Below are 13123 nucleotides of genomic sequence, written 5' to 3' on the forward strand. Positions count from 1 at the left end.
TGAAAGGAGTGAATAACCTGTACCCTCCGGTTCGACGTCCTGTACGACAGTGGGACTTGACACTAGTTCTGAATGCATTGACTGCAGCGCCATTTGAGCCCTTGGGGACTGCTGCGCTGAAAACACTGACGTTGAAGACAGTGTTTCTGGTGGCTGTGACGTCTGCACGTAGAGTAAGTGAGCTGGCTGCGATGCGGGCTGATCGGCCGTTTACCCAATTTTATCCACAAAAGTTGGTACTACGCCTGGATCCGAAATTCAGACCCAAGGTAGTCACAGATTTTCATATAAACGAAGATATTGTGTTACCAGCATTCTTCAGAGACCCACAAACGCAGTTAGAAAAGAGAATGCATGCACTAGATGTCAGAAGGGCCCTGTTACATTATATGAAAGCTACGGGACCAATTCGGAAGACTAATAAGTTGTTTGTGCTGTTTCGTGGGAAAGCGAAGGGCTCGTCGGTCACGCGCCAACGTCTTTCGCAATGGATTGTAAAGGCAATAAGGCTGGCATATAGTTCTCAAGGGATCACGCCGCCTGGTTCTATTAGGGCGCATTCAACAAGAGCTTATGCAGTGTCGGCTGCAAATTTGGCAGGAGTGCCAATGCAGGAGATTTGTAAGGCAGCCACATGGCTGTCAGGACACCCGTTTGTCAAGCATTACGCATTGGACATTAGGCAGACAAAGGACGCGGAGTTTGGTCGGAGTGTCCTGAAAAGAGTGCTACCTTGATGACCCACCGCCATAAGCGGGAAGCTGGCTAGTCACCCATTCTTTATGAATGCAACGGATCACTATCCAGATAAACAGGTTGCTCACCTGTAACAGATGATCTGGAGGTGATCCGTTGTATTCATAATACCCACCCAGCCTCCCCACGTCATCAAGATAGAACGTTGAGGAATTGAAAGGGATCGTCAGTGTGAACAATTGTACTGGCGGTCCAAAGAAACTGAGGAAGACACGCCCCAACTGCCTGTTTTGACGAAGGCACGATCACGTGCAGGGCGGTTGGTGGCGTCGCGAGGAGCTAGTCAATCGGTCCGCGAGGTCCCTGCGCAGGCGCAGAACCCATTCTTTATGAATACAACGGATCACCTCCAGATCATCTGTTACAGGTGAGCAACCTGTTTTTTTTTTATTAAATTCACTTATAGTTCAATCCTATGCATGTCTACTCAGAAGTAAATCCATTTACTTCAATGGAACTTACTCCCAAGTGTGCATAGGATTGCAGTCTTGGTTTGGAGTAGCATTGTCACTGAATTTACACTTGAAGCTAATTTGAAGGTCAGTTTGGCGACATTTCAAGAAAAATAAATGAATTTTGATAACTGATGAGAAATATACTAGTCTTCAGAATGTTTAGTTTGGAGCAACTGCGAATCTGTTCATATTATTTATTAACTACCCCCATGCAAGGAGGATGGAAAGAGCTTCCCATCTATCTCAATCTTTGACTCCCTGGCTGTAAGCATGTATGGTTCCAGGGCAAACAGTGCAGGGTAATCGTTGGGATCCAAAGCTCCGTGTGTGCACTGGGATTTTTCAGACCCTCCAATCCTACTACATCAACTTTTGTTCTCTGGAAAGCTGCCCCTGAAGGGTGGGAGACCCTCCAGGGTGTCATGTGATGCTGGTGTAGCTGGAAGGAAAAATCAGAGACTCTCTTGGATATGGACAGAGGTGGCAGGGATGTGCAAGATGGTATCCTACTCTACTTCCTGCTTCTATGAGACTTCCTTCTTCAAAAATGGATAATTCAAACTGACGACGGAATGGGAATAAGGGAGCGATGTTCTCAAGGATTTGACAAACTGATAAAAGGCACTCCTGATTCTGAGATGCTGACGGTTTTCACACTCCACATTTCTAGGCAGGACTTGAAGGAGACATTCATTGACAGTGGTGTAATGTCAGCTATCAAAGAATGGCTTTCTCCACTACCAGACCGGAGTCTTCCAGCACTGAAAATTCGAGAAGAGCTTCTGAAGATTCTTCAAGAGGTTAGCATCTTATGCCTCGCTTGTAAAGCCAGTGTTGCGTATTTAATAGACTGTGCCTGTGCCTTTGTGATAAGCCTCTGAAAAAGTAGAAATGAGTATTTCCATAGGAGGAAGATAGCACATGTATTAATGAGTAGGAGGGATTGTGCTGCCAATGTAGCAATCAGTGTCCATAGACTTATTGCTATCTTAAATGGTTGAGTTTCCCTCTCTCGGTTATTGAAAATGCACTCTGGATATTGGTCTAAAAAGGAATGTTTCCTTACAAATTTAATGGGTACTTTTAAAGAACTGAACCATGTAAAAGCAAAAATCTCTTGGCCTAAAATATGCCCAACAGGTGTCCATCTGCTTCCATTTTAAGGGCCTGGGGTTGAGATTTCACAGCAAATCTGGGTAAATTGTTTTAACTACAAAGAATGCTTCCTTTGTATTTAAATCTACCTTGCTGAGAGTTCTTTTAACCTAGAAAATACAAACAGTTGTGGGATCTTAGGAGGTAATAGTTATCCGTGTGTATGTTGTGTTTTCAGTTGCCTAGTGTGAGCCAAGAGACTTTAAAGCACAGTGGGATTGGGCGAGCAGTGATGTATCTCTACAAACACCCAAAGGAATCACGGCCCAACAAGGACATGGCAGGGAAACTAATTAGTAAGTACACCTTGGCTTTTGCATGAGCACTGTGCCCCTCTTGAGCATTTACAATTGGTATCAGCATTTCCTTCTCATTTAAGGTGTATTTATGATGCAAGAATCTGCAACTTTACTGCTTTGGGTGATATATATGGTGAGGGTTGTGTGTGGGGTGGGAGCAGGGGAGAGAAAAGCAGAATTCTTAACATACCCTTATCTTTAATTTCTTCTTCATCGTATATTTAAGCTACAATACTGTTGTGAGTGAGCTGAACTTGATAGCAACTGAATCTGATTTTGTTACAATGCCAGAGTGTTTATTTTAAAAATGTGTCTATTCCACTGTTGGCGGCTGATGATGACAAAAAATTACTCAAAGTAGTCCCATTGAAATTAAAAGGGCAAATTAGGCATTGCCTAACCTTTGCCTAATTTTCCGTAGATCAGCTGATGACATTTGCTAATTATATCCTATCTCCAGATATATGAGAGAGAGAGAGCGAGTGAGCGAGCGCTTAGGCACTTGTTTTTCTTAATGTTTAACAGAGCCCATTTAAAGTGTAGCACAAGCATAGCCTCCGCCCCACGAGATTACATTTCTTTGGGGTACATTTTAGGCAGTAAATCAGAACTATTGTGAAACAAAAGGGTCTTGGGTCATTTGCTCATGCCCATTTAAGCGGTGAAAAACACCTTCGCATATACATATTTTCATGAATGTGGTGGACACTAAATTGAAGATAGAGCGGATACATATTCACCGCCTTTTCAAACTTGGCCCCATTGTCATGAGGGCTAGAAACAATTTTAAAACGGAAGCCAGGATTCTTCTGTTTGGCCTATCCTGTGCTACATTTTGAATTGACTGTATTAAACCTGGAGCAATGCAAGCAGGTGCCTGAGGAAAGTTACTTGTTGGGCAGGAGGAGCTTCTTCCCATTGCAGTGTGCATCTCTCTTGTGCTGTTGTTTGTACATCACTATCTCTTTTTCCTTTATTTTAAATTACCAAAATACAATCACAGATGAGTGGTCTCGGCCTATTTTTGGTCTAACATCAAACTACAAGGGAATGACAAGAGAAGAAAGAGAACAGAGGGATCTCGAACAGATGCCGCAGAGAAGGCGGCTGAGCAGGTAAGAGTCTGTGTGTAATGCCTTTTATACTTTCACCCCAAAAGTTAAACAGCTGTTTGAAGCTGCACTTTCACTTCTAGGGAGTCTTGATTCTGTCCAAATCCCATTTATGGTCCAAATGTGGTTTTTGTCTGTATTGTGTCCTTTTCCTTTTCTACAGCTGGCAGTATCTTTTATGCTTTGGGATGACTATATCTGCCTGCTTTAACATGATGGTTGTGGGTGCTGCTACAAAGAAACGTCAGTGGGCATTTTTTGGCAAATCTTTTGACTTTATGGGATGATGACGATGAGCATTTTCCTACAGTTCAGAGTCTCTGCTCTGTCTTTACAGTTCTGGTGGTCAGACGCCCCGCAGGGACTTGGAGAAGGTGTTAACAGGCGAGGAGAAGTAAGTTTTCTTTCTTTTTTAATGTATCATTTTGAAGTTTCCAAACTTTGGTTCTCTAGTTTGTGTGATTTTTTTTTTTTGTTCTTTGAAAGATGAGTTGTTTAGTAACATGCTTGTCCTATTTTTTCAGAGCTCTTAGGCCTGGAGATCCAGGATTTTGTGCTCGTGCAAGAGTTCCAATGCCCTCCAACAAGGATTATGTGGTCAGACCAAAATGGAATGTGGAAATGGAAACTTCCAGGGTAAGTGACTGATAAAAAGGAAAGGGGTTTATTTTGCAGCACTGAGCTCAGAGCAGTTCCAGTTAGATACAATGGAAATCTGTTGAGCTTCTCCTTCCTGCTGTATTTGAGGCATCATCATGCTGTATTAATCTGTGCATTGCATGATCCTCAAGAGGTCATTATCCTGCCCAAGGGCACAGTCTGAAAAGCCAAAATAGTCTGTCTTAAAACATCATTGGGAAGAGTTGAAAATCCATGATTGGTAGCAACAAGGATCAGCAGTTTTTATATTGATGCTCTGATTATGAGTGACTTTGGAAATGAACTGGGAGAGAGATCTTTCTTGATAATACTCTTTACTGCGTTTCACAATATTTTTTTCTATTTTCCTCTTTTTCCTGATACTCTGAGCTTTATGAAGCCAATTGGTCTCATTCCTGCTCCCCATACTCCAGTGTATAATAGCATTATGGCACGAGATAAGACCTATTCATACTCTTTGAGTTAAATTCATATTTTGTATTTGTAAAGTCTTATCAATTGTCCTTCCTTTAATTAACTGAGATGTTGTTTCTAGCCTGGGACTGTTAAGAAAGGTATTAGTCGATTGGAAAAACACAAGAGGCGGTTTGCTGAACAGAAACGACTTAGCAAAGTGCATCGGGCTGTCAAGTTCAGCATTGAAGGCAACAGGATGCCCTTATAGCCTTGTAATTCTGCTTGCCCCAGGTCTGAGAGATATCTTCAAAGGAGTGTGAACAGTGCATGTGTTTTAGCTGTTGGCAGTGTACGCATTCAGAGCAGCATGGCTCCCGTAACTCTCACTTAGGAAATTCTTTCCTCATGGCACCGTAACTGACAAAGCAAAAACATGAATCTGGTATTCCAAGTTTCATCAACTTCATGTTCAACCTTGCAGGGTGAGCCAAAAGGGTCAACCCACATTGCCAAAGTTAACCCCTGTCCCCCGGGTTCAGTGAGTGGGTCTCAAAAAATTGCTCAAAAGGTATTAAGTTCTGGCACATTTCAACTTAAGGTGTTCTTCATCAAGGAATACGGTCATTCACACAATCAGAAACTGTGTTCTTCCTGGGTTTGGGAGCTGTTTGTGCTCCCTATTTTCAGTTGTGCGAAAGCAAGGTAGATCAAAAACCTGGGTAGATGTGATTGTGTGTGCAAGGTATGAAGTAAAAGAGAGGTTATTACTTGTCTTTTAAAATGAAGTCTGGGGATGAGACAATAATTCATGGTTAGAGTATGTGCTTTGTATGCAGAAAGTCCCAGGTTCAATCCCTAATAGTTTGAGATAGGGCTGGGAAAAGACTTCTGTCTGAACCGCTGGAGAGACCATGCCTATCATTGTAGACAGTACTGAGCTAATTGGGCCAATGGTCTGACATGGTGTAAAGCAGCTTCATATGTTCATGTTTCAGTGCACTCAGGACCTCATGCCAAGCCCCACTTTTAAACCCTCTCTAACGGGAGCAGCCACCACACTTGTGCCCCAGGGCATCCTGGAAGGGGGAAGTCCTTGCTTTGCCGTGCCGCTGCTTGTGTGGGTGTGCGGTGGAGGGGAGGCTGGTGGGGCTCACCCTCCCTCCCCATCAAGGTCATGTGAAATACCTCGTCATGAGGGTGAAATGAAATAATCCCAAGTGTGTTGCTCTGATGGACTCCCTGGAGGAGCACACGTGTGACACATCTCAACGTTTTCCTCTCCTACAAGTTGAGGTACAAGTATACACACAGTGTTTTAGACTGGACTACTTCAGGATTCAACAGCTTAAATGATTAACTTACATCAATGTCACTGTTCTAAGGAATGCAAATAAATTGAGGAAACATTACTTCTGAAAAAATGTAGCTTTCTGGCTGATCATCTTAGGACCCACATATAGGAAATACTCTGCTGTTGAGTTGGTGTTGGCTTCTGGCAACCACAGAGCCATGTGGTTTTCTTGGTAGAATACAGGAGTGGTTTACCATTGCCTTCCTCGCGCACAGTGTGAGATGATGCCTTTTGCCGTTGTCACTGAAGTGAGCATCTGCCTCCAGCACCCTCCTATATCGCTGTTGCCCGATATAGGTGACTACAAATATATACTTACTAGACACAGTTTAGGAAGCACACCGGTGGGGATTCGAACTCACAGCCTCTTGCTCCCTAGGCAAGCTGCTTCCCTGCTGCGCCACCGCAGCTGATATTTAATATATAGGGGCAGCTAATTTCTGGGAAAGCAATCCTCTCAGAACTGTAACAGTTTTGTGGGGTTAAATTTAAAATTCACTGAGGCTATTCTTGATTTATTCAGCAAGAATTGGGCTAGGGAACTCTAGCTCAATTTCTCCCGTTTCTGGGAAGCTGTGCAGCTCCTGGTGGCAAGCCTGCTTAAATCCCCCACACCTCCCCAAACAAGGTTTGCGGAGTGCACGCTCTGCTAACCCCATTTGTCTGATTGTGTGTTGCCGCAGCATGACTCCGCGCTGCAGTGACTCATGAGTAGCCTCCCAGCTGGGGTGCTACAACAAGTCTCCCGGCATCGGGAGGCTCCCCAGAGTTCCCCACTGCACTTGTGCGGGTCATTCTGGCACTTCCCTTATGGATGGAGCCATAGCTCATGCTTCCCAGGTTCTGTTCCTGGCATCACCAGGTAGGCCTGGGAAAGATCCTTGTCTGAAATCCTGGAGAGCTGTTTCCAGGCATTGTTCACAGTAGTCAGCTAGACGGGCCAGTGATCTGACTCCTCATGGTTCATATGTATTTGCTAGGTAGGGTAATTGTAAAGAAAAGCACTTAATATACTAAGATGTGCTACAGAAATAAATAATATACAACACTAACAACAACGAATATTTATATACCACTTTTCAACACCAGTTTCAAAAGTGGATTACATAGAGAAATAATAAAGTAGATGGATCCCTGTCCCCCAAAGGGCTCACAATCTTTAAAAAAAAAAAACCATAGACACCAGCAACAGTCACCAGAGGGGATCTGTGCTGGGGGGTGGATAGGCCCAGCAGTTCTCCTCCTGCTAAATAAAGAGAATCACCACGTTAAAAAGGTGCCTCTTTGCTCAGTTAGCAGGGGTAACTGCTATAGCTAGTTACAAAAAATACTTGGAAGATGTTGAGACTTTGACCATAGGAGGGCAACGTTGTTCTAGCTGAGTAAAGGTGAGTTTGCATTATAATTCTAAAACAAGAGATGCTGGGGTTCATTGAACATGGAACTCTCCTTAATCTCAAATGTGTTCAGGGCTAGTTATGGTTACTGAGTAGTGAAAGGAAAGAACTCTACATGTATTCAAAAGAACTCCCCCACCCTCCACTGTAGTTTTACATGTTTCTGCCAAACAACACAATTTAAGATTGTGTTGTTAGGGAGAGGAGAGCTGGCCTTGTGCTAGCAAGCATGACTTGTCCCCATAGCTAAGCAGGGTCTGCCCTGGTTGCATCTGAATGGGAGACTTGATGTGTGAGCACTGCAAGATATTCCCCTCAGGGGATGAAGCCACTCTGGGAAGAGCAGAAGGTTTCAAGTTCCCTCCCTGGCGTCTCCAAGCTAGGGCTGAGAGAGATTCCTGCCTGCAACCTTGGAGAAGCCGCTGCCAGTCTGTGAAGACAATACTGAGCTAGATAGACCAGTGGTCTGACTCAGTATATGGCAGCTTCCTATGTTCCTAAGATGAATTCATGTTTGTAAACATAATCCGTTTAAAACCATCCCTTGTTTTGTCTTGCCATTAAAAATACTAAAAGAGAGTAGGGAACAGTGTTTCCTTTAGCAGGGATTTCCAGATGCCGTTGACTACCCACTAATCTCCAGCCAAAGATCATTGCAGGTGGGGATGATGGGAATTGTAGTCAACATCTGGAAATCCCTGTTAAAGGGAACACTGTTAGGGAACAATCCCTCTGAGACCAAGGTATAACTTGAATGATGTGGGAGAGCAATGAGGGGAAATACCGAAAGTAAATCTACAACCACTCGGTATGTTCTACCTTCTCTTGTTTAAAAGCATCCATTTAAAACTTGCAAAACACCTGCCTACACCAATTCCAGTTAGAGCGAAACTACAACATGACTTGGATCCATGAGACCATGAGCAAAGTACATTAGTGCTGCTCTGTGCACTCTTCTGCAAGCGTATCACCACAGTGTGTCTGAGGTTGCATTGCAGTAGAAGAAACGCAGTGAATAAGTAAGATAAAAGCTACACAGAGCATATAAACTCTACTGTAGATGAAAAGAGCTGCAGAGTTCTGCCTAAGCAAGCCTCTCCTGTTGGGGCAACCTTTCTTGCTCAACACTCTTCTGCTAGATTGGAAACAGCCATTCCATGAGCAGAAGCAACTTTGGATCCAAGTCCTTGCATGTCGTTCCCAGGTCCTTTTTCCTGCTGAGTATTATTTTCTTTAAGTGCAGAGCAGCTGCTGGTGAATTTAGAGTGAGCAGGGAACCGATGGGAGCTGTTTGACCTTTTCTTTGCTAGCTGTTTGCTCAGTCACTCCCTCCAAAGATGCTTTCCCGTCAATGGAAAATATATGGGGATTCTGATTGGAAAAACAATCACAGGACTACATGGAACTTGTAGTTTGGCCCTTAGTATTTTATTTTTTCTGAGTAATTGACTTCTTGGATTCATACTTAGCAGCAAACGTTAGCCACCTTTCTGCCTAGTACTTTCCTGTTGGCTCTAGCCTTAAGATTGTTAATTCGTTGAAAATATTTTATCTTTTTTCAGGGAGACCAAAACTGAAACTTGTAGGAGATGTTAAAGAGGAGGAGATATTTAAATCCCCTTTTATGGTGGTTTTTTAAATTGCAAAAGTAGATACAACAGTTCTGTCCCTACCAACACACTGAAGAACAACCCCACTTGGCCATCTCCCACCTAAGCAGAAATTTCTTGTCAGAATGCATCTTTTCCAGAAGCAAGCAACAGTCTTGTTCTTTATCTTGTTTGCCTGTATTTAGAATAATTTTGATGGGAAGTACTGGATCTGATAATTGGCTTTTCTGTTTTGTCCTGTGTGCTGTTTCTGTACAGAGAGTCTGTATCGTGCCTCTTCATGGATCTTCATTGGCATCATAATCCATTTTAGGCTTGCAACAGGAGTTAATCCGAACAATTGAGGAATTTAAATGCAAGGCTGTTGGTGGTTTTTGTTTCGTGTTTGGTTTTCCCCCAATAACTGCAGGAGAACAAGACATCTTCCTTCGAGATAGTACTTTGATTTTAAGGATATTGGATGATGTCCAAACTAATGTTCCATCAGTGGAATGTCACTTTTGCAAATAGAAGGGACATTGTGCTAGTAAAAGAATCTCTTCTGCTAGCGCAACACCCCTTCCATTTGTGGGAATGAAAATTCAAAGACTGAAAACTAGTCCTGGATGTTGGCAGTTGTGATTCATGAGTATTCAAAAGGCACAGTGGGTTGGATCCAGAGTTTTACAAATAGAAGTCCCACTTGTGGAAGGAGGGGTGTGAAAGCCCCTTTGCCACAGCAGGCCCCTGCATCCCTCTTAATGTCTCCCCTAGGTTCAAGGCACTGGGTGGAATGGGGTGAAAGGGAACGGGGGAAGTTGCTGAACACTGAGCAGAGCTACCTTCTATTAGCTCTGGTTTGGAGCAGTTCCTCCCTCCCATTGCAGCCCCTCATGCCCAATCCCAGCCAGCCAGTGTTGCAACTCTGAAGAGGGACTCTTTGGAGGACATGGATGGGGAGGGCTGCTGGGAGGAGGTAAAGGTAAAGCTTGGGTCATGAGCAGACTTCCACTTGCTCAGTTCTGAATCCAGCCCAATATTTTGTGTTTCTCCAAAGTGCAGTCCTTCCCCAGATTACATAACCCTTGCTTTTGCAATCATTGTATGGAATCATGTTTGCATGAGTGTTGTTGGCATTTGCTGGATATTGCCTGTGCTATGATTGGTGATCAGTTGTGAGGCGCACATAGACAGGTGGCCCATGCTGTTTTGTGACTTTTTAAAAAGTCATGTTCCATTATTAACGTTCCTGTAGGTTGGAGCACTTGAAAGGGTAGGGAGAGAAAGCAGTATAGGGGTGCATAACTCAGTGGTAGAGCACATTGTTGGCATCTTGACTTTAAAAGGTCTTGGATAGCAGGCACTGGGCAAAACTCTACTTAAGGCCTTGAGGAGCTGCTGCTAGTCATGGTAGACAAGACTGAGCTAGGTGAATCAATAGTCTCATTTGGTAAGGTAATATAAGTTGTTTCCCCTCACTCAATTATGCATGTTGCTCCTATGGCACTGTTTGAGGTCTTGCTGGCACAATGGCCAACCTGCAGTTTGGGCAAATTTATTTATTTATTGTTAATCAGTGTTCCTTGATTGCCTAAGTAAGCCACCATCTTCTACGCAGCCAGTGTTTCTGTGGGCTTTCCCTCTCTGCTCACTACAATGACTTGTGGGTTTGGTGTACAAGTCCACACTTTGTAATAAATGGGTGTACTGTATTCAGTTTCGTCACCCGCCTGCCACTGTCAACTGCATAACTTAACAAAGCTAGTGCTAGATTGTTAAGTCCATATTACAAGAACTCTACGCTCTTTGCTCTTCCAGTGTGTGGAGAATAAAATTGTCATATTCACTTTCCTGATAGAAACACTTTCATTTGTGTATTTGTATAAGTGTATACACATATTGTAGTCTTATTTGAAAATATGCTGTTCTGTGGCTTTACCAGCTTCTTTACTGAAGGATAGCAGCTACTAAAAGAGTTTAACCTGCATGGTTTGTCTTTCCTTTAAAAAAATAAATAAATAGTAATTTGTAATTTCTGCCCTTTTTCAAATAGTAATCCTAAATTTTATTTCAAGTTCCAGGCAAGCTCTAAGAAAGGAGTCAGTCGACTGGACAAACAAATGCGGAAGTTCACAGACATCAGGAAAAAAAGCAGAACGTCCCATGCTGTCAAAATCAGCATTGAAGGCAATAAAATGCCTTTGTGACCTTGCCCACCATCTCTTTGGAATTCTGCTGTAAGAAGTACACCTATAGACTCTGTGAAGATGTCTATATTTTTAAAAAACAAACTTTGGGTTTTTTTAAGTGTCTCTTCAAAATGTTGGTTCAAAGGGTAGTAATACACGTTGGCTGAGGGCTGTGAACCCTGGGACGTTCATTATGATTGTATTTAACTTTGATCTCGTGTGTCCTTTGTACAGATGAAACCTTGTATTGCTACAGACCTCAGACATTAAAATCTCTTTCTGATGTGTGAGACTGTGTGGTGCTTGGTGAGATGAACATGTGTTTAAAAAGTTCTCTTCATTTTTTTCACCTGTGTGCGCAATGAGTTTTGTTCTGGGTGGCAATATCAAGGCAGTGCGCACATACTTTCAGAGCGGGGCCTTCCTGATTCAACCTGAGCAGGATCTAAAATTAACTGAGCAGACATCAAAAAACTTGTGAGCGTGCGCACAACTTAGAGGGAACACTGTTCAGGACCACATACAGAATGCTGAAAATTAATAGAATTTGTGAATACATTGTGTGTGCACATCTGTTCAGTGTTAATATATACGAACTAGCTTGACCGGCACAGGGCATATGCATGCTAATTGCTCTCCACACACACACACCACCACCACCACCACCACCGCCCCCTCACCCCAGAGACCTCCCCTCCCTCCAGCATGGCGGCAGCAGCACTACTTTCCTTCGATACACTGCCTCCTCCTTGTGCCTGCCGCTGCCGCCCTCCTGCTCCTCCTTGTCTCTGGCGGTGGTGACAGCTGCCCTGTCGGGTTCCTCTGGCCCCCCCAGCCACCACTGAGTGTTCCCTCCCTGTGCCACCTTCATCTTGGGCCTGCCTCCCTCCCCCGCCCTCCTGCTGCTGCTGCTGCTCCTCCTCCTCCTCCTCTTCGGCTGCCCCGTCGGGCTCTTCTGGTTCCCTGGCCACCCCTACAGTTGCCGCCATCATGCTGCCCCAGCTCTCTCACCACACATGCACTTAGTGCTGTGTGGGAAGTGCTTGCCAGGAACAACCTAAGGCTTTATATATAGATAGATTAGATTACTAATCTAATGGCAATAAGGATGATGGCCTATGTGATGAGGAAAATTAAACAACTTCATTGGGACTACTTTGAGTAATTTTCCTCATCTTGTCAGCTAATATTTAGAGACTTCTTCAGTCTAATTTTCTTTTGGTACTGTTGGTGGAAGTAAAGTAACCTCTGATGCCTTGCAAACCTAGGTGCTTTTCAAATCACGTGCAAGTACATCTCATTTTAGAGACTGCGGGAGAGGTGGGGTTAAAAGTGGAATGTGTATCAGTCTCAATAAATCAACATGTTAATCCACTGACCGTACCTGTTTAAGTCCTATAGAGCTTAAGCATGTTTCAAGATTTGTGTATGATTTCCCAATGTTATTTGTTTGCTGTGGGAAGAACCTGTGTTCCTCACCGCAATTGCAATAAGTTGCACTTGAGTTCAGTTGATTTCAGTAGAACTTAAGTGAACCTATATTTTACCTCATGGTCCAGCATACAAAAATAAGATCTCTGGGGCTATCAACAAGCATTCAATAATCTCTTTGTCTTATAGGTGAGACAATACAAACCATAAATGCTTAATCATATTAAGGCAAATGATTAGTGTCTACTATAGTATAGATATGCTTAGACAGTTCTTTGAAGTTATAAGAAAGCCCTCAAAGTTATTTTGATTGGAAAAACGTCTGGGAATTAC

The 13123-nt window shown here is 43.4% G+C and overlaps 1 protein-coding gene across 9 annotated transcripts in view; it reads left to right on the forward strand.

Annotated features, from left to right (window-relative positions):
* IWS1 (interacts with SUPT6H, CTD assembly factor 1) overlaps positions 1-11646 on the forward strand; it is a 38233-nt gene extending 26587 nt beyond the window's left edge. For 7 of the 9 annotated variants that reach the window (XM_053306272.1, XM_053306273.1, XM_053306276.1 and 4 more), the window contains 6 exons: positions 1882-2011; positions 2545-2662; positions 3669-3780; positions 4115-4171; positions 4302-4413; positions 11246-11646. In XM_053306272.1, the coding sequence (XP_053162247.1) occupies positions 1882-2011; positions 2545-2662; positions 3669-3780; positions 4115-4171; positions 4302-4413; positions 11246-11377 (661 nt within the window). In that variant the 3' untranslated portion in view covers positions 11378-11646. Of the gene's footprint in view, positions 1-1881; positions 2012-2544; positions 2663-3668; positions 3781-4114; positions 4172-4301; positions 4414-4972; positions 5125-11245 lie in introns of all 9 variants that reach the window. The other 2 variants (XM_053306274.1, XM_053306281.1) reach the window with 1 other exon arrangement.
* Positions 11647-13123: the final 1477 nt, after the last annotated feature.

Source organism: Hemicordylus capensis, chromosome 3, assembly GCF_027244095.1.
Source record: "Hemicordylus capensis ecotype Gifberg chromosome 3, rHemCap1.1.pri, whole genome shotgun sequence".
Classification (NCBI taxonomy): Eukaryota; Metazoa; Chordata; class Lepidosauria; order Squamata; family Cordylidae; genus Hemicordylus; species Hemicordylus capensis.